Consider the following 20907-nt stretch of genomic DNA (forward strand, 5'->3'; position numbering starts at 1 on the left):
GACTATCCTACCCCAAGGCAATCTACAGCCTCAATGCAATCCCTATCAAATTACCATTACTCCTAGAGTAATAACAATAAAAACAAAAATAGGGCATTCCCATTGTGACTCAGTGGAAATGGATATGACTAGCACCCATGAGGAGGCAGCTTTGATCCTTGGCCTCACTGAGAGCTGTGGTGTAGGTCACAGATGTGGCTTAGAGCTAGTGTTGCTGTGGCTATGGTGTAGGCAGTAGCTCTATCTCCAATTCAATCCCAATTCTGGGAACCTCCACATGCCTCGAGTGCAGTCATAAAAAGACTAAATAAATAAATAAACCAATGGAACCTAATGAAACTTAAAAGTTTTTGCACAGCAAAGGAAAACCTTAAGAAAATGAAAAGACAACCCATGGAATGGAGAAAATATTTGCAAATGAAGTGACTGACAAGGGATTAATCTCTAAAATTTACGAATACCTCCTGCAGCCTAATATCAAAAATACAAACAATCAAAAAATGGACAGAAGATCTAAACAGACATTTCACCAGTGAAGACATATGATGGTCAAAAAACACCTGAAAAGATTGTTCAAAATCACTAATTTTTAGAGAAGTGCAAATCAAAACCACAATGAGGTACCATCTTATACCTGCCAGAATGGCCATCCTAAAAAAGTCTATAAATAATAAATGCTGGAGAGGATGTGGAGAAAAGGGAAACCTCTTACACTGTTGGTGGGAATGCACATTGGTACAACCACTATGAAAAACAGTATGTGGAGTTCCCATTGTGGTGCTTGGGAAATGAATCCGACTAGTAACCATGAGGTTGCAGGTTCGATCCCTGGCCTCCACTCAGTGGGTGAGAGATCCAGCACTGCTGTGAGCTGTGGTGTAGGTTGCACATGCATCTGAGATCCTGAGTTGCTTTGGCTGTGGCATAGGCTGGTAGCTGTAGTTCCAATTCAACCCCTAGCCTGGGAACCTCCATATGGTGCAGGTGTGGCCCTAAAAAGCAACAAAGAAAAAGAAAACAGTAGGGCAGTTCCTCAAAGAACTAAAAATAGAATTACCATATGATACAACAATCAAAATCCTGGGCATCTATGCAGAGAAAACCTTAATTTGAAAAGATACATGCACCCCAGTGTTCATTGTAGCACTACATGCAATAGCAAGACATGGAAACAACCTAAAGGTTCATCAACAAAGTAATGGATAAAGAAGATGTGGTATATATATACGATGGAATATTACTCACCCATAAAAAAGAATAAAATAATACCATTTGCAGCAATACAGATGGGCCAAGAAACTATCATACTAAGTGACATTAGTCAGACAGTGAGAGAAAGACATCATATGATATCATCTATATGCAGAATCTGAAAAAAATTATATAGGATACAGGAGTTCCCATCATGGCTCGATGGTAATGAACTGGACTACTATCCATGAGGATGTGGGTTTGATACCCAGCCTCACTCAGTGGGTTAAAGGATCTGGAGTTGCCATGAGCTGTGGTTGTAGGCTGCAAATGTGGCTTGGATCCTCCATTGCTGTGGCTGTGGCATAGGTCAGCAGTTACAGCTCCGATTTGACTCCTAGCCTGGTAATTTCCAGATGTCACAGATGCGGCACTAAAAAGACCAAAAAAAAAAAAAAAAAAAGGGATACAAATGAACTTATTTGCTGAACAGAAACAGACTCACAGAATTTGAAAAACTTATGGTTACCAAAGGGAACAAAGGTGGGGAGGGAAAGCCTGGTGTTTGGGATTGGCATATGCACACTGAGGTATATGGAATGATTGGCCAACAGGGACCTGCACAAAGAACTCTACCCAGTATTCGGTGATACTCTATATGGGAAAAGAATCTGAGCAGAATGGATATGTGTATATATATGACTGGGTCACTTTGTTGTACAGCAAAAATAACCACAGCCTTGTAAATTGACTATAATTCAATAAGACTTAAAAAAACAAAGAAAGAAAAAGAAGATCATTGCTACTCAGTTTAGGCTAGTCAAAATTGGAAACAAGTAAACTCTGGATATTCCTAATCACCAAAAGCAACTTTCTATAGTTACCATTTAGCATGTGGCACAAATTGGTGTAAGATATGAGAACTGCTGCATGAAAATACTCCAAGAAAAATACAGTTCTAACAGATTTTCAGTGTGGCCTGATAAGACTAATATACAAGTAACTAAAAACATGTTTCTGTATTGTCTCCTCCATAACAGCTACTAAAGTTATCTTGTAAATAGCAGGCTTTAATAAATGTTTGTTGAATGAATAATTGAACTTAAAATCCAAAGGCACAATAATGCAATATAGATTTTAATAGACTCTTTTCTTTAGCCTCACACTCTGGATGAAGGGAATGATAAATCTAGTCCTTATCTCTGTCAGTGATGAAAACTGATTCTTCAATAACAAACAATCCCAAAGCTTGTCAACTTAACACAGGAGTGTGTTTCTTGTTCACATCATGTCTGCTTTGTGCCCTGACAGCCTTCCAGACAGAGGAAGGGACAACTGAAGAAATGAATTGTCTCCACCCAGAAATAACACATAGCACTTCTACTGATACTTTGATGACCAAAGCAAGTCATACGGCTCTACCTAACTTCAAATGGGACAGGGAGTAAAACAGCCTAAATGCATGAGAGTGAATAGCATCAGAAACTGAATATTGCTGAACAGTAATAAGGCCCACAGGCCTAAGCAATGAGTTTTCTTCCTAGGGATATCAAATATACCTGCTTACTGGGGAAATGTTTCTTTTCATCATCTATTCATCTCATTCTCCCCTGACATGGTTTAGCCTCTGGATCTTCACAGGTATGAGTGTTTGAATTCACATCTGCCAAATGGATACAACACTTGTCCTTCATTCCCAGATGCTATAAAGTCAATACTCTAGAAAATGAAAAGCACCACACACTGTAGAAGGTATCATTAACATTCTAATAAAGAAGCCTAAAGTCCATTTTTTATTCATTCATTGATTCATTCAAGGAAAAAATAAAGACTAATAGCAATTGAAAATTGAGCAGGAGTTCCAGTCATGGCTAAGTGGTTAACAAATCCGATTAGGAACCATGAGGTTGCGGGTTCAATCCCTGGCCTTGCTGAGTGGTTTAAGGATCCGGCGTTGCTGTGAGCTGTGGTGTGGGTCACAGACTCGGCTTGGATCCCGCGTTGCTGTGGCTGTGGCGTAGGCAGGCAGCTACAGCTCCAATTCGACCCCTAGTCTGGGAACCACCATATGCTGCGGGTGCGGCCCTAGAAAAAGGCAAAAAGACAAAAAAAAGAAAAAAGAAAAGAAAAGAAAATTGAGCACTGAGTGAAAGAGTTTTATAGCCAAGCAGAGTCTAGGTGGACACCCAAAGATGAGGTCGGGGAAAGGAGAAATGCGGGGAGTCTTTTAAAGCCAAAAGACTGTCTCTGTTTCATTCTGAGGAGGCAAAGTGTGTGAGTGGGTTGACTGGCTGGCTAGATATGAGCTTGCAGATTTTGCAAGCCCTGGACTGGCTGCTTGGAAGACCTCTGCTGCATAGGAAGCTCAGAATCATGGAATTCAGATGTCTCAGTTGGGGATGTGAGACTATGGCATGCAGCTGCTCCATGTCTGAGGCAGGACTATAGCCCAGTTAGGTCTACACTAGTGTCATCAAGCTAGGTGGCCAAGACAGAGTTTATCAATTCACTCAAGCTGAACCTCTAGATTCTTTACCTGTTCCATCCTCCTTAGACGAAGCTAGGTGCCTATCATGAGCTTCTGCATACTCTTTACTTACTTTATATGTGTTTAGTCATCACATTCCAGTGCTCTTTAATTGCCTATCTTCTCTACTGTACTGTAAGGACCAGAAAAACAAGCACCAGGTCCACCTTGCTCATACTATATCCCTAGCACCTAGTACAGTGCTGGACATAAGATAGACATGCAATGAATATTTTATTGAGGCCTATGCAAGACACTGTGCTAAGCAGGGAGTTGGAACAGACTAGAATAAAACCAGATTTCAATGTCTGTGTAAAGACAATATGATAAACAGGGGGTGGAGCCCAATTTTGTGAGAACATAATTTTATGCAAATTGAAGAGACCAATTTAGGAAAAATGAAATTATGAATACAAAATTAAGTACCTTATCTTAGGAGAGGTTCATGCAATTGAGGGGACTTGAAGCTTAAAGCTTAACTATCTATCTCCACAATAAACGCATCTTTGATAATAAGTAGACCAAGGCACTAAATACTGCAAAATCTCTGAAGAGTGATCAAGATCTATGCTAAGGAAAACCAAAGATTTCATAGAAGAGATAAAGTGTCAGCTTGATCTTAGGATAGAAACAAAGGAATGGGATTGCAGGTGTAAGAAATTATGCTGAAACACAGATGAGAAAGAGCCAGAGCTATCTGTAGAATGTGGAGAAGTATTGTACTGTTTGGCCAATATGAGGTCGGTGGGGAAAGCCTTAAGCTTGTGGTTCTTAAAACTGTGATCCTGAGCCAGCAACATCAGCATCACCTGAGAACTTGTTAGAAATACCGCTGCTCCAGTTCCACCCCAGACTTATCCAATGACAAACTCCGGAGATAGAGCACAGACCTTTATATTTTAACAATCACCTCTCAGTCAATCTGGTGCAGTTAAAGCTTGCAAATGAATGCCTTACGAGGTTATTTGAGCATCAGATGAAGCAATTTTATTCTCACAATTTTAATTTCAGGCTGTTATACAAGATGGAGAGAAATAAGAAAAAAGACTATGATAGAGAGAAAAAGTCATCTTATATCCCAAAACAAATTACAGATCAACTAAAAAGTAAAAGTAAAAAAATGCAACTAGATATTGGGTAGAATAAAAGATTATTTCGGCATAAGGCCAACAACAGAACCTGTAAAGGAAAAGATTAATAGACTTGATTGCACGACAATTTTAAATGTTTAAGCCATTAACAAAATTAAAAATTAGAAACAACAAACTGGAAAGAAATATATACAACATATATCTCAGATAAAACGCTAAAAACCTCATTTTTTAAATAAGGATAAACAGCCTGGGGAAAAAAAATGAGCAAAGGATATAAACTCAAAATTCACAAAAGAAATACAAATAGTCAAGAATGGAGTAAATATTCAAGTTCATAAAAAACAAGTGTTTTGACTTTTGGCAAATTATGCTCAGAAATTGAGACTGTCTTCGCCAGTAATTTATTTAACACAGGTTCACTTCAGGAGTTACAGTAATATTTCACTGGATAATGTCTCTTAAAAAGCCAAAAAAAACCAAAAAAAAAACCCTACTCCAAACCGGTGATAAATTACAATATTGTTTCAGATGGAGGAGAGGTGAAAGAAATAAAAGCTAAATTTAGTTGAGGTGTACCTTTTCTACTAGTTGGTTCTCAGAAGAGTCGGCTTAGCCAACCAAGAGCTGATGTCCAGCTGCCAGCACAAATCAAAAGTCCCATGCAGCCAGAGCACGACGGTAGTTAAACGAAGGCATTGGCGCTGGCAGGCAAAATGATCTCCTTCCCAAGATCCGCGCATGGTTTTCACCACTGCTGGCAAAGCCTTAAAAAATGGCTCCCTAACGCCCCCTTGTGGCTATCACCTCAGCAGATGAAGAGAGCCTGACTACCTCAGAGGAGGGAAGGATACACAAGGTTCTTTACAAATTCCACAAACTTGGCAATTCCGTGCCGGATATAAACTATACTAGGATTAAAAGATGCCTCTAAATCTCTTCGTCTTTGGTTCGGGCCATGCCAGCATTCGTAAATATTCGTTTATTTGGGCTGAGCACACACATGAAAGTTATGAGACAGTAAAAATTAAGTATCCCAAACTGGTCTCTTTCAAGTATGGCTTTATATCCTGGGAGATAGTTGAAGGGATCAGTGAGATCTATGATTATTTCGTTACGGTGGCTGCTTGGTTAATATGTGGTAGTCAGAAAAAGCACAGTGGATGAGCGGATAAAAAGACAGATTGACCTTGGGCACACAATAATGCCTATGGGCTTCATCATTCACTTAATTATCTGAACCGGTACAGAAGCTACAAAAATGAATAAAACCTAGTCTCTTACCCTCACAAACTCACTTTACCAATTGCGAATTGGAGCTAACCTCAACTCCTTGTCAAAAAAAATTAAACATGTGACCACACCCCGTTCACAAGTTTATTTATGCTTAATTTAATCCTCTCTACATCTGCTCCTAGAAACCCAAGGTCGGAAAAGGAGTTTAATCCAGTCCACTATAATTTCACATTCATTCCACCAAGATTTTTTGTCAGGGAATCCCGCTAAAGCCTAACAATGACTCTCTATCTTTTAAGAGTTTCACCCTCTAGTTCCGTGGACAGCTGCCCTTTTCGTCCCCAACAGGCGGCGGCCCCACGCATTGCCTAACCCGAGCAAGACCTTTCTCGCACGTCCCCTGGAGGAGCTGGGTGGGAAAAGGGCGGCTGGCGCGCTTAGCTTCTCCCACTTCTTCCGGAAGGGAGGGAGGGCTGGTGGCAAACTGGCCTAAGTTCCTTCGGCAGGGCGGCGGGGAGCAATTGTAGAGGGTGGAATCACTCGCCTGTTTCGGGAGGGGCGGTCCCTCGCCCAGAAGGGACGTGCAGAGGCGCGGAGGTGCCTGCAGGGGGCGCGGGCCGCCGGGCCACCCCTGGGGCTGGAGGCCGGTGGTCCCTCCCAGGCCGGTTATGTACTGCAGCCACGCCGCCGGATCCCCGGCCCTGACTCTCACCTAGTCACCTCCCCTCCCTCTCTGCGGACCTGGGAGGTGTGCGGCGCAGGCGCGGAGCGAGGCGGTGAGTGCGGCCTCTGAGCTAGGCCCGGGGCCTAGCGGGCTGGGCGTAGGGCGCGCGGGGAGGGAGTGGGGCCAGCCCCGCTGAGCGCCCGGGAGCGCGAGGGCCGGAGCGGCGCTGCCCGCGGGCAGGGCCGCGCGGCCTCTCCGCCCGCCCTCGGGCGCCTGGGCTGCCGCCGCCTCGGAGCTGCGCCTGGGATGGCTAGGCGGGCCTAGGGCACTGGTGAGTGTGAGGGCGGAGCGGGCCGATCGGGTGCAGCTTCCTGCGGGAGAGAGCAGGGAAGACCGGATGGCGTCTTTTAAACTGAAATCCTGCTTTCGTTTTCTGGCGGGATGGCGCTCCCCTCCCCCATTCCGAAGGCAGTTCCACCCCCTGCGAAGACTGCCTCTGCCCCCCGCGGCTTTTTTCTGAACGCTGACTTTGGGGTCGGGGCTTGGGAAGCCCCGCTAGTCGCCGGGCTGCGGTGGGGCGGGTGCGTGGCGCGGAGATGGAGACGGCTGCGTCCCGGTGGTTCTTGCGCGGCCCCTCCGGGCGTCTGGCCCCAAACGCCACGCTGGCCCTCAGGCCTTGCTGGGTGGCATCTTGACCCTCCGGCGGCGCATCCTGTGCACGCACGGAGAACCGCAACCTTCAGGCGAAGGTCCCGGCTCTACGTCTCCAGCCAGTAGTCTAAGCCACTTGTTAGGGTGCCTATAACCCCTTTTGGTTTTGTTTTTCAGTACAACCTAGGGACACGAGTTATTTGAAGCAGGTTATTTCTTAGCAAAGAGAAAAGCAAGAACGGACACTAAGTTGGATATATAGCGGGCACTAGTTCAAGTTTTCCTGTCGCATTTTTTTTATTTTCATTTCTTTTAAAAATCTGGAAAATATATGCTTGTTTCAAAATGAGGGTAGAAAAGAACATGCTTTTAAAACTCTTTAGGGTAAATCTGTAGGGTTTTTTTTTTATTGTAAATGCTTGTCTTATGTTTATACCAAATAGGAAGAGAATATTTACATTGCACGAAAGGCTTCAGAAAGGTTGAACTATTTAAGTGGTGACTGCCTGTTATCTGTAGTGTGTTTTGTATGCAGACGTTCTTATTGTTGAAAAAAAATGACAGATGGAAAGATGCTGACAAGTGTTTTGTAAGTTACTTTTTAAAAAAATGAATGTTTTGGATGGCATGGTCTCCTTTTGTAAATGTAAAATATATATGAATACTGTAACATGAGAAAATGTCTTGACATCTACACAAAGTGTTAACAGTGGTTTTTCTGGATGAATACATCCTAAGGATTTGATTAATTTTACTTCAGTGACATATATTACACCTGTTGTTTTGAAGTGAGTAAGGTGGGACTTGAATGAAAAGTATATTCAGAATCTTCCCAATGAAAGAAGGAGAAGTGAGCAAATGTTTACATGACATCTTAAGTGAAAAGCCAAACTTCTTTATCTGGGCAGTCATACATATCAAAGGCACCTAAACACATTTGCTGAGATGAAGGATTTTTGGTTTTGAGCAAGCATTTTACCATCTGGCTTAAAGGAGGTCAGCCGGAAATAGGAGTCAAACATTTCGTGATCATGGTGATCCTATTCCTTTCACCTGACAGTCTGAATCCATACCAACTTGCAACATTAATTTTAATGCCATTCTTGGTTTCCTTTTCTTGCTTTTTTGAAAGAGTTTGAAGTGTTTCGCATGCTTGGCTGACAGTTTTCAGTGTTCTCTCTGATGCTTGTAGAATATTTAGAACATGAAGTATAAAGCTTTTTAAATTCTGGAAGTGTGCAAAAGAGGCATTAGGAATAAGTCTTGAGATTTTGATTTATTGCATAAATTTGAAAACAGCTTTATTTTTTGATTTTTTTAAAATGCAGTTAATGGGAGTGGGCTCAAGAAATGCTGTTTGTGTTGTTAGGTGAGGCATTATATATAAATTGATACCATTTCTGTAAATATCATGGTTGTCAGCTTCTTTGGGTGATTCCATTCTCCTCCTCCCAGTTGGTGGCTGTGTAAGAACTGTAAGCAGGACGTGACTTGCTAGGAGCAGTGATTAGCAAAGAAGATGTACGCAGTTAGTTGTTCAAAACCTGGGAGTCAGAAGACTTGTTTTTTCATTGCTGGTTCTGCTACTTAGTTGACTTGACTTTCACTGAGTTTGTTTCCTTATCAGCAAAATTGGGGTAGGTTTGATAGTAGCCCTTCTTCATAGGATTGTTGTGAAGATCACATAAGGATGAGTTCCCATTATGGCTCAGCAGTAACAAACCCAACTAGTGTCCACAAAGATGCAAGTTCGATTCCTGGCCCCGTTCAGTGGGTTAAGGATTCAGGTTCACAGATTCGCCGTAAGCTGGGGTGTAGGTCACAGACGTGGCCTGGATCTGGTGTGCCTGTGGCTGTTGCATAAGCTGGCAGCTGCAGCTCTGATTCGACCCCTAGCCTGAGAACTTCCATATTCCTTGGGCGCACCCCTAAAAAAAAGATCAAATAAGGAAAATGCACAATAAACTCAACAGCACTCTTAAGTGTATGAGCATATCACGTGTAGTGCTGACATACCTAGAATTTAGTGAAGCAGCAAAAATAGTATGTGTACCTCAGGTTCCTTTCCACTAGAAATGAGATGATCTTGGTTTTAGTAATGATGCCAAGTTGTACCTGCTATGTACATATTTCACCTTAGTGATAAGAAAAGCAGCTTATAAACCTGGTAGAGAAAACTTCACAATGCATTTCTTTTTCTGATGTTCCTTACTTTCCCATTGCTGCTGTGGAAAGAGCATTAATCTGAAACGGAGGTGGTGTCTGATTCTGACACCTATCTGTAACTTGATCACTTTATCTCCCTATTTATTTCCACAACTAAAATAAAGGGATTGAAAGCATGGACCTCAAAGTTGGTTAGGTCTTTATTCAAATCCCAATTCTGTCACTTATTAAGTATTCCCCTGATGTAAGTTTAGTCTTCAGTTTCCTCATTGGGTAACAAAGGGTATATAATAGCAATTTTGAGAGAGAGTTGTGGATTTTGCAAATTACAGGATTAAATAAAGTATATACACAGCATGGTACCTAATTGTGCTCAATACATGATTGTTATTATTCTGTTAAATAATCTATGAGGATTTAAACAGTTTAAAGCCTGTAATTTGTTTTTGGGTTGGGGGGTTGTTTTTGTTTTGTCTTTTGTCTTTTTAGGGCCACACCTGAGGCATATGGCAGTCCCCAGGCTAGGGGTGGAATTGGAGCTATAGTCGCTGGCCTACAGCTGGTATCCGAGCTTCGTCTGCGACCTACACTACAGTTCACGGCAACGCCAGATCCTTAACCCACTGAGCAAGGCCAGGGATCTAACCTGCATCCTCACGGGTACTAGTCAGGTTCATTAATTGCTGAGCCACGACAGGAACTCCTAAAGTCTGTAATTTGGTGTTTGCTTTCATTATGTTAGCTTTCATTTTGGCTGAATAAATTAATAAGATATATATTGCTATTTTGGTGTTAAGATTCAGCTAGAGCTTTAGAAGGTAAATTCATTTCAAAGAAATGTGATACGTATTACATATATTACAGTAACATTTATCAGTATATATGTTTTAGTAATTAATACAGTATGTTCAAAAGAATATTGTACAACTTTCTAGTTGACTAAGATCTGGTACCATTGTACTCTGGAATCTCAGAAATGAACTGCATTTTTGCTTAAATGACTTCTGTCATGTTTTTTTTCTACAGGCATTTTTTTACCATCTGTGAAAACCTCTCTGTAATTCATTTTTCCTCACTCCAGTATTAAGAATTATACCAAGTAAGTGGGATGTAGTCAAACTAACTAGTCCATTTTATAACAGTCCCTGGGAATGTAATCTAAATTCAATGGCTGCTCTATTTTGTTCTCAGTGAAATGTTGAATGTGACCCCATAAGTAAGAAAAGGATTTTTTTCTTGAAAATTATATTCTGAACTTCTATATGATGAGTATTTTTTTTCTGAAGCCAGGGGATCAATACATATTTGTGACAGTATTTTTTTAAAGGAGAATATCTACCTGTAGCTTCAAAACTATATCAAAATATTCCCAATTGAGGAGTTCCCATCATGGCTCAGCAGTTATTGAACCTGACTAGGATCCGTGAGGATGTGGGTTTGATCCCTGGCCTCGCTCAGTGGGTTAAGGATCCTGGTGTTGCCATGAGCTGTGGTGTAGGTCGCAGATGCGGCTTGGATCCCAGGTTGCTGTGGCTCTGGCATAGGCCAGCGCCTATAGTTCCCATTGGACTCCTAGCTTGGGGACCTCTATATGCTGCAGGTGCGCCCCTAAAAAAAAAAAGACAAAAAGACACCCCCCCCAAAAAAATTCCCAATTTCCAAGAAATGTACCTGTAAAAACTTAATTTGGTGCCATAGGCACAGTTTGTCTTCTATAAAAAAATAATTTAAGCATAAGGCTCATGTGATTATCCAGTTCTCACAGGTACAGCAACGTTTGAAAAAGACTCCTCACCCTCAGTATGAAAGAAAACAGAACTTGGTGTCCTGCCTTTAAACTTGATCAGAAAAATAAATCCAAAATATAAGCAGAAGGATTTTTTTTTTTTTTTTTTTTTTTTTTTTTTTTTTTTTAGGGCCTCACTTGCAGCATATGGAAGTTCCCAGTTTAGGGGTCAGATCAGAGCTGCAGCTTGCAGGCCTGTGCTACAGCTATAGCCACAGCAACACCAGATCCAAGCTGCGTCTGTGACCTACTCTGCAGCAGCAATACCAGATCCTTAGCCCACTGAGTGAGGCAAGGGATCAAACCACGGCCTCATGGATTCTGGTTAAGTTTGTTTCCTCTGAGCCACAATAGGAACTCCCAGAAGGATTGTTTAACATTTCTCTTATGAAGTAGATTTTCATATGGCACACATATTTCCTATTGTCAATAAATTCTTTGGTTAGAAATTTTATGATATTAATAATTGTTATTTGTGATATGTTTGTTAAATTTTTCCATTTTTAGATTAAAACGATATGAATGAGTATCCTAAAAAAAGAAAAAGGAAGACTTTACACCCTTCTCGTTATTCAGGTCAGTGTGTTATTAAATTATTTAAAAGTTAGGCCATGTATTAATTCCTGTGCAGTTGTGTTCCCATCCATTTTCTCATAAATGATCTGATAAGAGTTAAATATCTGGGTCAACTTTCAGGTAAGAGAAAACTTTAAATAAATTCTCTGAATGCATATTTCTCAATGTCTGCTATGTGCTAGGCACCCATCAGAACTTGACATGCATCATTTAATCTTCACAACTTGGTTTATAGATATTTAAAATTAGATACCCGCATTATGTACTTATGCAGCATAATTGAGATTTGCCTGTGTGATTCCTAAGCTTGTACTTAAGGCACAACAACAACCCTTTTGGAAGGCATTTTGTATCATTGGGAAAATTACATTATCTTCAGAAGTATGAACTTTGATTTGATTGTGTGATTTCAGATCCTTTCTTTGAGGTTGGCTCTGCTGTCTTGGCAAATAAGAAGTCTGGCCATCTGTAACTATATGTATATGCAACTCAAGTGTCTCAGGCACACCTGTTAACCAAACCAGCCTACATGTTTTTCATATCTGAGGAGATTAGGCCTGATTTACTGTTTCCTGCCCCTTCCCAGGCAAGACTTGAAATGACTGTATTTGAAATCCCTAACTGGTCCTCAGACCTTCTCCTATGTATTATGCTTTCCCTGAACTATATGGCAGATCTTGGTAGTTAATTCACTATTTTTTGCAGTTAACTCATTTATCACATTTATATTTTGTGGGGTTCTGACTAAGGCAAGTGTATCTTTGTGTGCTTCAAACTATTATATTTTAAATTGTGTAGTTTATGGTTCTTTCAAAGCTCAAAGTCAGTACCAGACTTGAATTATAAAAGCCTTCAGAATTGAGGAAAATATTAACACTTTATTACATATATTATGAAAATTTATGTATGTTGGATAAAGAGATGACTGTCACTAAATGTATATATGTATGTTCAATATGCTTGAAATTTTTAAAATTTTGTTTTATGTTCAGATTCCTCTGGAATAAGCAGAATTGCAGATGGATTCAATGGAATTTTTTCTGATCATTGTTACAGTGTTTGTTCTATGAGACAACCAGACTTAAAATATTTTGACAACAAAGGTATATCTAAATTTTCCAAAATATTTTTTTATTTGCTTAGTAATTTTTCATTTCTTACATAAAAATGTGGGTGAAAGTAGTGCTTTCAAAACAAGCAAGTGTTTAAAAAGAAAACAAAGCAGATTTCAATCTACAGAATTCCCTTGTGGTTCAGTTGGTTAAGAATCCCTCATTGTCACTGCTGTGCCTCTAGTTACAACTATGTCGTGGGTTCAGTTCCTGGCCTAGGAACTTGCATATGCCCTGGATGCAGCCAAAAAAGAGTTTTGTGTAAGAAAGTAAGTGAATTTTAATTTTTAACATTGTTTCAGACGTGAATCAAAAGCACATTCTCCTAAATCGGTTTTAGTTGATTAGGAATTGGTGCCAAAGCAAGAGTGACCCAGAGTTTGGAGTGTTATGATGAAGGTTAAGAATAGCGTTACACAGGAGTTACCTTCGTGGATCAGCAGTTAATGAACTCAACGACTAGGATCCATAAGGCTGCAGGTTCAATCCCTGGCCTCACTCAGTGGGTTAAGGATCCGGTGTTGCTGTGAGTTGTGGTGTAGGTCGCAGGTGTGGCTTGGATCTGGCGTTGCTGTGGCTGTGGTATAGGCCAGCAGCTGTAGCTCTGATAAGACCTCTAGCCTGGGAACTTCCGTATGCTGTGGGTGAGGCCCTAAAAAGACAAAAAAAAAAAAAAAAAAAGAATAGTATTATACACAGTTCTTCCATTCATTATACCTTTCAATCTGGAGAGCTAACAGGAGAAAAGAACAGAAGGTAAAGGATTTGTCATTTTCTTTCTTTTTATTAAGTCTTTTTGTCTTTTCTATGGCCGCACCTGCTGCACATGGAGATTCCCAGGCTAGGGGTCGAATCAGAGCTGTAGCCTCCGACCTACACCACAGCCACAGCAACACCAGATCTGAGCCACGTCTGCAACCTAGACCACAGCTCACAGCAACGCTGGATCCTTAACCCACTGAGCAAGGCCAGGGATCGAACCCTCAACCTCATGGTTCCCAGTCAGATTCGTTAACCACTGAGCCACGACGGGAACTCCCGAATTTGTCATTTTCAATCTTCCATCTTCTTTTGACTTCTCTTTTCTAAAGCATTAGATGAATAATAACCTGAACTTGTTCTCTTCTTCCTCTACAACCATCAAAACTCCCAGTTCCCTTGAACTCCTCTTACAGGCACAGAAACATAAATGATTTTAAAAACATACAGAGTCAGAGACATCAGTGTGAATTCATGGGAGTTCCCTTTGTGGCTCAGCAGTAGCAAACCCTACTAGTATCTGTGAGGACATGGGTTTGATCCCTCTACCTTGCTCAGTGGGTCAGAGATCCAGCATTGGCATGAGCTGTGGTATAGGTCACAGATGTGGCTCAGATCCAGTGTTGCTGTGGCTGTGGTGTAGGCTGGCAGCTACAGCTCCGATTCGACCTTTAGCCCCTGGGAACTTCTGTATGCCACAGGAGCAGCCCTAAAAAAAAATAATGATAATAAAGTATGAACTCATGTTTGACCTATAATATAGACACAAATGGTGACATACAAAAACATGTGTGGGTATGTCTATGTATATGTGGTAGTGTACATGCACATATTTTTTACTCTATTTGAGAAGGCTTAACAGAAATGACACTCTAGTACCAATAAGCACATCAAGCACCCAGATCTTGTTCTCTAATACTATTTTCCAGTGAAAGGAACTAGGATTTCTTTTTTTTTTTTGTCTTTTTTTTTGCTATTTCTTGGGCCGCTCCCACAGTATGTGGAGGTTCCCAGTCTAGGGGTCTAATTGGAGCTGTAGCCACCGGCCTACGCCAGACCCACAGCAACGCAGGATCCGAGCCGCGTCTGTGACCTACACCACAGCTCACGGCAACGCCGGATCGGTAACCCACTGAGCAAGGGCAGGGACCGAACCCGCAACCTCATGGTTCCTAGTCGGATTCGTTAACCACTGCGCCACGACGGGAACTCCGGAACTAGGATTTCTTAGGGAAATGGCTCTTTCTAGTTCTGGGGCAGGAAATATACTAGATGAAACTGGAGCACCTTATAGTGCCAGAAAATAGGGAAGTACTCAAAACATACTCATGCACTCACTTAATACAGGTATGCTGAAGGAACACAAGGAACCAACTAAAAGATCTCCCAATCTCCAAAGTTGAAAAAATTTGAGAGGGAAAAAATTGAATGATAACACAAAGGGTAAAATAAATATCCATGAGCCCATTCTGATATTAATAAATGATTAAATAGGGGAGAAGAAACAAATCTCCTGTACAGAACAACTCCAAATTATTTAGCTACTCCTCCCTCAAGGAAGTGGAACATAGCTTTCCACTCCTGAAACATGGTCTGCACATTGTGACATAATTCCAAAGCATAGAGTATGGAAGGTAAAAGAATGACTTTGCAGTGGAGAAACCTGACAAATAGCACATTAACCCATGTTTTCAAGGTCAACATCAACTAATAAATCATGTTAATACTATATTCTTTTGATGTGATGTGATAAAAATGGCAGTTTGGCTCTGTGTCTACCTCCCAGTAATCCATAACCCCAGTCTAATCAAGAAAAAAACAACAAACAAACTTCATTAGTGGGACACTCTAATTTTGACCAGTCTTGAAATTGTCATGGTCATGAAAAACAAGGCAAGTCTGAGAAACTGCCACAGCTATTGGTAGCCTACAGACATGACAACTAGATGCTATGTATCCTAAATAGGATCCTGGAACAGAAAAAGAACATCAGTTAAAAACTAAGGAAATCAAGCTTGTTCAATAAGTGGTGCTGGGAAAACTGGACAGCCACATGGAAAAGAATGAAATTAGAACATTCCCTAACACCATATAAAAAAATAAACTCAAAGTGGATTAAAGACCTAGATATAAGACCAGATACTATAAAGCTCTTAGAGGAAGACCTAGGTATAAGACCAGGTACTATAAAACTCTTAGAGGAAAACATAAGTCAAACACTCTGACAATGATGTAAAAACAAAAATAAATGGGACCTAATCAAACTTAAAAGTTTCTGCACAGCAAAGGAAACCCTAAACACCACAAAAATACAACCCACAGAATGGGAGAAAATCTTTGCAAATAAAGCAACTGACAAGGGATTAATCTCCAAAATTTATAAACACCTCCTACAGCTCCATACTAAAAAAACAACCCCATCAAAAAATGGGCAGAAGATCTAAACAGACAGTTCTCCAAAGAAGACATACAGATGGCCAAAAAACATATGAAAAGATGCTCAACATCACTCATTATTAGAGAAATGCAAATCAAAACCACTAGGAGGAGTTCCCATCGTGGCGCAGTGGTTAACGAATCCGACTAGGAACCATGAGGTTGCGGGTTCGATCCCTGCCCTTGCTCAGTGGGTTACCGATCCGGCGTTGCCGTGAGCTGTGGTGTAGGTTGCAGACGCGGCTCGGATCTTGCGTTGTTGTGGCTCTGGCGTAGGCCGGTGGCTACAGCTCCGATTCGACCCCTAGCCTGGGAACCTCCATATGCCGCGGAAGCGGCCCAAGAAATGGCAAAAAAAAGATGAAAAAAAAAAAAAAAAAAAAAAAAAAAAAACCACTAGGAGGTACCACCTTACACCAGCCAGAATGGCCATCATCAAAAAGTCTACAAACAATAAGTGCTGGAGAGGGTGTGGAGAAAAAGGAACCCTATTACACTGTTGGTGGGAATGTAAATTGGTGCAACCACTGCGGGAAACATTATGGAGATTCCTCAGAAAAGTCAAAATAGAACTCCCATTTGATCCAGCAATCCCACTCCTGGGCATCTATCCAGAGAAAACCATGACTGGAAAAGACACATGTACTCCAGTGTTCATTGCAGCACTCTTTGCAATAGCCAAGACATGGAAACAACCTAAATGTCCATCGACAGAGGAGTGGATCAAGAAGATGTGGTACATGTACACAATGGAATATTACTCAGCCATTAAAAGGAACAAAGTAATAGCATTTTTAGCAACCTGGATGGACCTTGAAATTATCATGCTGAGTGAAGTCAGCCATACAATGAGACACCAACATCAAATGCTTTCACTGACATGTGGAATCTGAAAAAAGGACAGGATGAACTTCTTTGCAGAACAGATACTGACTCACAGACTTTGAAAAACTTCTGGTCTCCAGAGGAGACAGTTGGGGGGGGTGGATGCGCTAGGGTTGTGGGATGGAAATCCTATAAGATTGGGTTCTGATGACCATTGTACAGCTATAAATGTAATAAATGCATTGAGTAATTTAAAAAAATAAGGAAATCAAGTTGAAGTATGGACTTTAGTTAAGAACCACTTACCAGTATTGGTCTTTAATTGTAACTATTATTTTTTCTTTTTACGGTTATACCTGTAACGTATGGAAGTTCCCAGGCTAGGGGTTGAGTTGGAGCTAGAGCTGGGACTGACAGCAACAACAGATCTGAGCCTCATCTATAACCTGTGCTTCGACTTGCAGCAATGCCAGATCCTTAACCCACTGAGCAAGGCAAGGGATTGAACCCACATCCTCACAGACACTATGTTGGGTTCTTAACCCACTGAGCCATAATTAGGGGATCTCCTAATTATAACAAATATTAATGTAAAATGTTTTTTGTTTTGTTTTATATATATATATATATGTATATATATATATATTTTTTTGTCTTTTTAGGGCCACACCCACGGCATGTGGAAGTTCCCAGGCTAGAGGTCTAATCAGAGCTGCAGCTGCCGGCCTACACCACAGCCACAGCAACACCAGATCCGAGCCGCATCTGCAACCCCCACCACAACTCAGGGCAACGCTTGATCCTTAACCCCCTCAGCAAGTCCAGGGATCAAACCCGCAACCTCATGGTTCCTAGTCGGATTCGTTAACCACTGAGCCACGATGGGAACTCCTAAGGTAAAATGTTGATAGAGAGAAACTGTAGAATATAGGAGAATGCTTTGTCCTATTTTGCTTTTTCTATAAATCTGAAACTTCTAAAAAATAAAATCTATTTTCAAAAGACATCATGTTGAAACCCAGTTTTCTCTACTGACTGGCATTTCAGTTTGTCCTTGCTAATTTTAAATTTTGGAGGCTGGACTGAGAGAACAGAGACTTATTCAAATTCAGTAATTTAAAAATAAAATTCCCATGTAACTTTAAGAAGTGTATTCTAGTCCAAATGTAGCAGGGAAGCATTAGTTTGTTATTTGGACAGATTTTCTTTGTATCTGTGGTATACAGATAACAAAGCTTTTCATACCTAAATCTAAGTCCTTAGTTGTGTTGGAATTCTAAGTTTAAAACATTTGGTGGTTTGTTTTTATAGTAATGTTTAATGCTTTGATATAAATATTTTTCCAAATCCGTTGTAACAGATGATGATTCTGATACAGAGACATCAAATGACTTGCCAAAATTTACAGATGGAATCAAGGCCAGAAACAGAAATCAAAACTACCTGGTTCCCAGTCCTGTACTTAGAATTCTAGACCACACTGCCTTTTCTACAGGTAAGGGAAACTAATTAATAGCATTTGCACATTTTGTATAGATTAATGAAGAAATAACACATAAAATAAATTTCTTTCTGCCAATTACTTATTTAATAGGTCTTATTTAGTAATAATAGGCTTTTTTGTTTTTCAGAAAAATCTGCTGATATTGAAATTTGTGATGAAGAGTGTGACTCCCCTGAGTCAGTCAACCAGCAGACTCAAGAGGAAAGCGCTATAGAAGTTCACACTGCTGAAGATGTTCCAATTGCTGCAGAAGTGCATGCAATTTCTGAAGATTATGATATAGAGGCAGAAAACAATTCCTCTGAGAGTCTCCAAGACCAAACTGATGAAGAGCCACCAGCTAAACTTTGCAAAATTCTTGATAAGAGCCAAGCTTTGAATGTGACTGCCCAGCAGAAATGGCCTTTACTGAGAGCTAATAGCAGTGGCCTTTATAAATGTGAACTTTGTGAGTTCAACAGCAAATACTTTTCTGATTTGAAGCAGCATATGATCTTGAAACATAAACGAACTGATTCAAATGTGTGTCGAGTATGCAAAGAAAGTTTCTCTACCAACATGCTTCTGATTGAACATGCCAAACTGCATGAAGAGGATCCCTACATTTGTAAATACTGTGATTATAAGACAGTTATTTTCGAGAACCTTAGCCAGCACATTGCTGACACCCATTTTAGTGATCATCTTTATTGGTGTGAGCAATGTGATGTACAGTTCTCCTCAAGCAGTGAACTCTACTTGCATTTCCAGGAGCACAGCTGTGATGAACAGTACTTGTGTCAGTTCTGTGAACATGAAACAAATGATCCAGAAGACTTGCACAGCCATGTGGTAAATGAGCATGCATGTAAGTTAATAGAGTTAAGTGATAAGTATAACAATGGAGAACACGGACAGTACAGCCTCTTAAGCAAAATTACCTTTGACAAATGTAAAAACTTCTTTGTATGTCAAGTATGTGGTTTTCGGAGTAGACTTCATACAAACGTTAACAGGCATGTTGCTATTGAACATACTAAAATTTTTCCTCATGTTTGCGATGACTGTGGGAAAGGCTTTTCAAGTATGCTAGAATATTGCAAGCATTTAAATTCACATTTATCAGAAGGCATTTATTTATGTCAGTACTGTGAATATTCAACAGGACAGATTGAAGATCTTAAAATTCATCTAGATTTCAAACATTCAGCTGATTTACCTCATAAATGTAGTGACTGCTTGATGAGGTTTGGAAATGAAAGGGAATTAATAAGTCACCTTCCAGTCCATGAGACTTCTTGATTGTTCTCTTTAACTTCCGTAATGTTGATGTAATATAATAAATTTGACTTTTTTGAAGATGTTAAAATGGATGATTTTAAACAATTTATGAGAATTGTCTTTAACAAGTTTTTTAATTCTCCAATTTTTTTGGCATTGCTAGCTTTTTCAATATGTAATTTATCCTAAATGTGGTATTTTTGATGCATTGTAGTTTGTAGTTTTTACCACTTTTGGTGACTGTCATCTTGTTTCTTGCATGTGCTCTGATTTCATAAATTGATAAGAAACAGATGTACTGAAGAAACTAGACTACGGTTTTCCTTCTGTAAACATAGGTGCTATAAACTTTTTCTTCTTTAAACTCAAAACAACCTCAGTTTTTCATGTGTGAAGTACTGCACTACCAGAACTAAAATGCAACACTGTACACAATTAAGTCCACTGACACTCCCATTAGTAAGAACCAGACCCTCCTTTGGCATTCCCCATCAGGTTATTATCCCCAAGGCAATCAGCGTGCTCTACCTCTCTGTGATTTTTTTTCAGTGACACTAGGAGGCCAGTGTTAGGGTAAGAAGGAAAGATTTGGTTTTGCTGGCGCTCTTTTTTATTTCCCCTTTATTTTAGCCCTTATCTTTGTGTCAGTTTTAGATGGGGGTGGGGAGGAACTGGAAAGGAATTAGACAATAAGGTAGCATTTCATAACTCATTTATAAATGAAATAGATTATAATCACATTTCATTTTCAGTTATACAACTGCAAAGTAATCCCTAAACTTCAGATATAAAGTCATTTCTTTTCTTTTTTTTGCTTTTTAGGGCCACACCCGCAGCATAGGAAAGCTCCCAGGCTAGGGGTCAAATCAGAGCTACAGCTGCCAGCCTACACCACAGCTGCAGCAACATAGGATCCAAGCTGCATCTACAACCTATACCATAGCTCACGGCAACACCAGATCTCCAACCCACTGAGCGAGGCCAGGGATCAAACCCTCATCCTCATGGGTCCTAGTTGGGTTCTTTAACCGCTGAGCCACAGTGGGAACTCCCTAAAATCATTTATTTTCTGAGAATACTGAAAAGTATTGAAATAGAAAAAGAAGATCTGGGAGATAGGGGT

General features: G+C 40.4%; 2 protein-coding genes across 5 annotated transcripts in view; one reads left to right on the forward strand and one right to left on the reverse strand.

Moving 5' to 3' along the window:
• KCNMB3 (potassium calcium-activated channel subfamily M regulatory beta subunit 3) overlaps positions 1-6415 on the reverse strand; it is an 86802-nt gene extending 80387 nt beyond the window's left edge. Inside the window, exon 1 of the mRNA XM_021069862.1 lies at positions 5389-6415. The gene's annotated coding sequence lies outside the window, so the exon portion shown is untranslated. The remainder of the gene's footprint in view (positions 1-5388) is intronic.
• ZNF639 (zinc finger protein 639) lies at positions 6605-20155 on the forward strand. 4 transcript variants are annotated; one of them, NM_001244656.1, is given in 7 exon segments: positions 6651-6674; positions 6739-6821; positions 10553-10625; positions 11820-11888; positions 12881-12991; positions 18381-18515; positions 18652-20087. In NM_001244656.1, coding segments are annotated over 4 exon segments (1458 nt in total). In that variant the 5' UTR covers positions 6651-6674; positions 6739-6821; positions 10553-10625; positions 11820-11830; the 3' UTR covers positions 19806-20087.

Source organism: Sus scrofa, chromosome 13 (assembly GCF_000003025.6).
Source record: "Sus scrofa isolate TJ Tabasco breed Duroc chromosome 13, Sscrofa11.1, whole genome shotgun sequence".
Classification (NCBI taxonomy): domain Eukaryota; kingdom Metazoa; phylum Chordata; class Mammalia; order Artiodactyla; family Suidae; genus Sus; species Sus scrofa.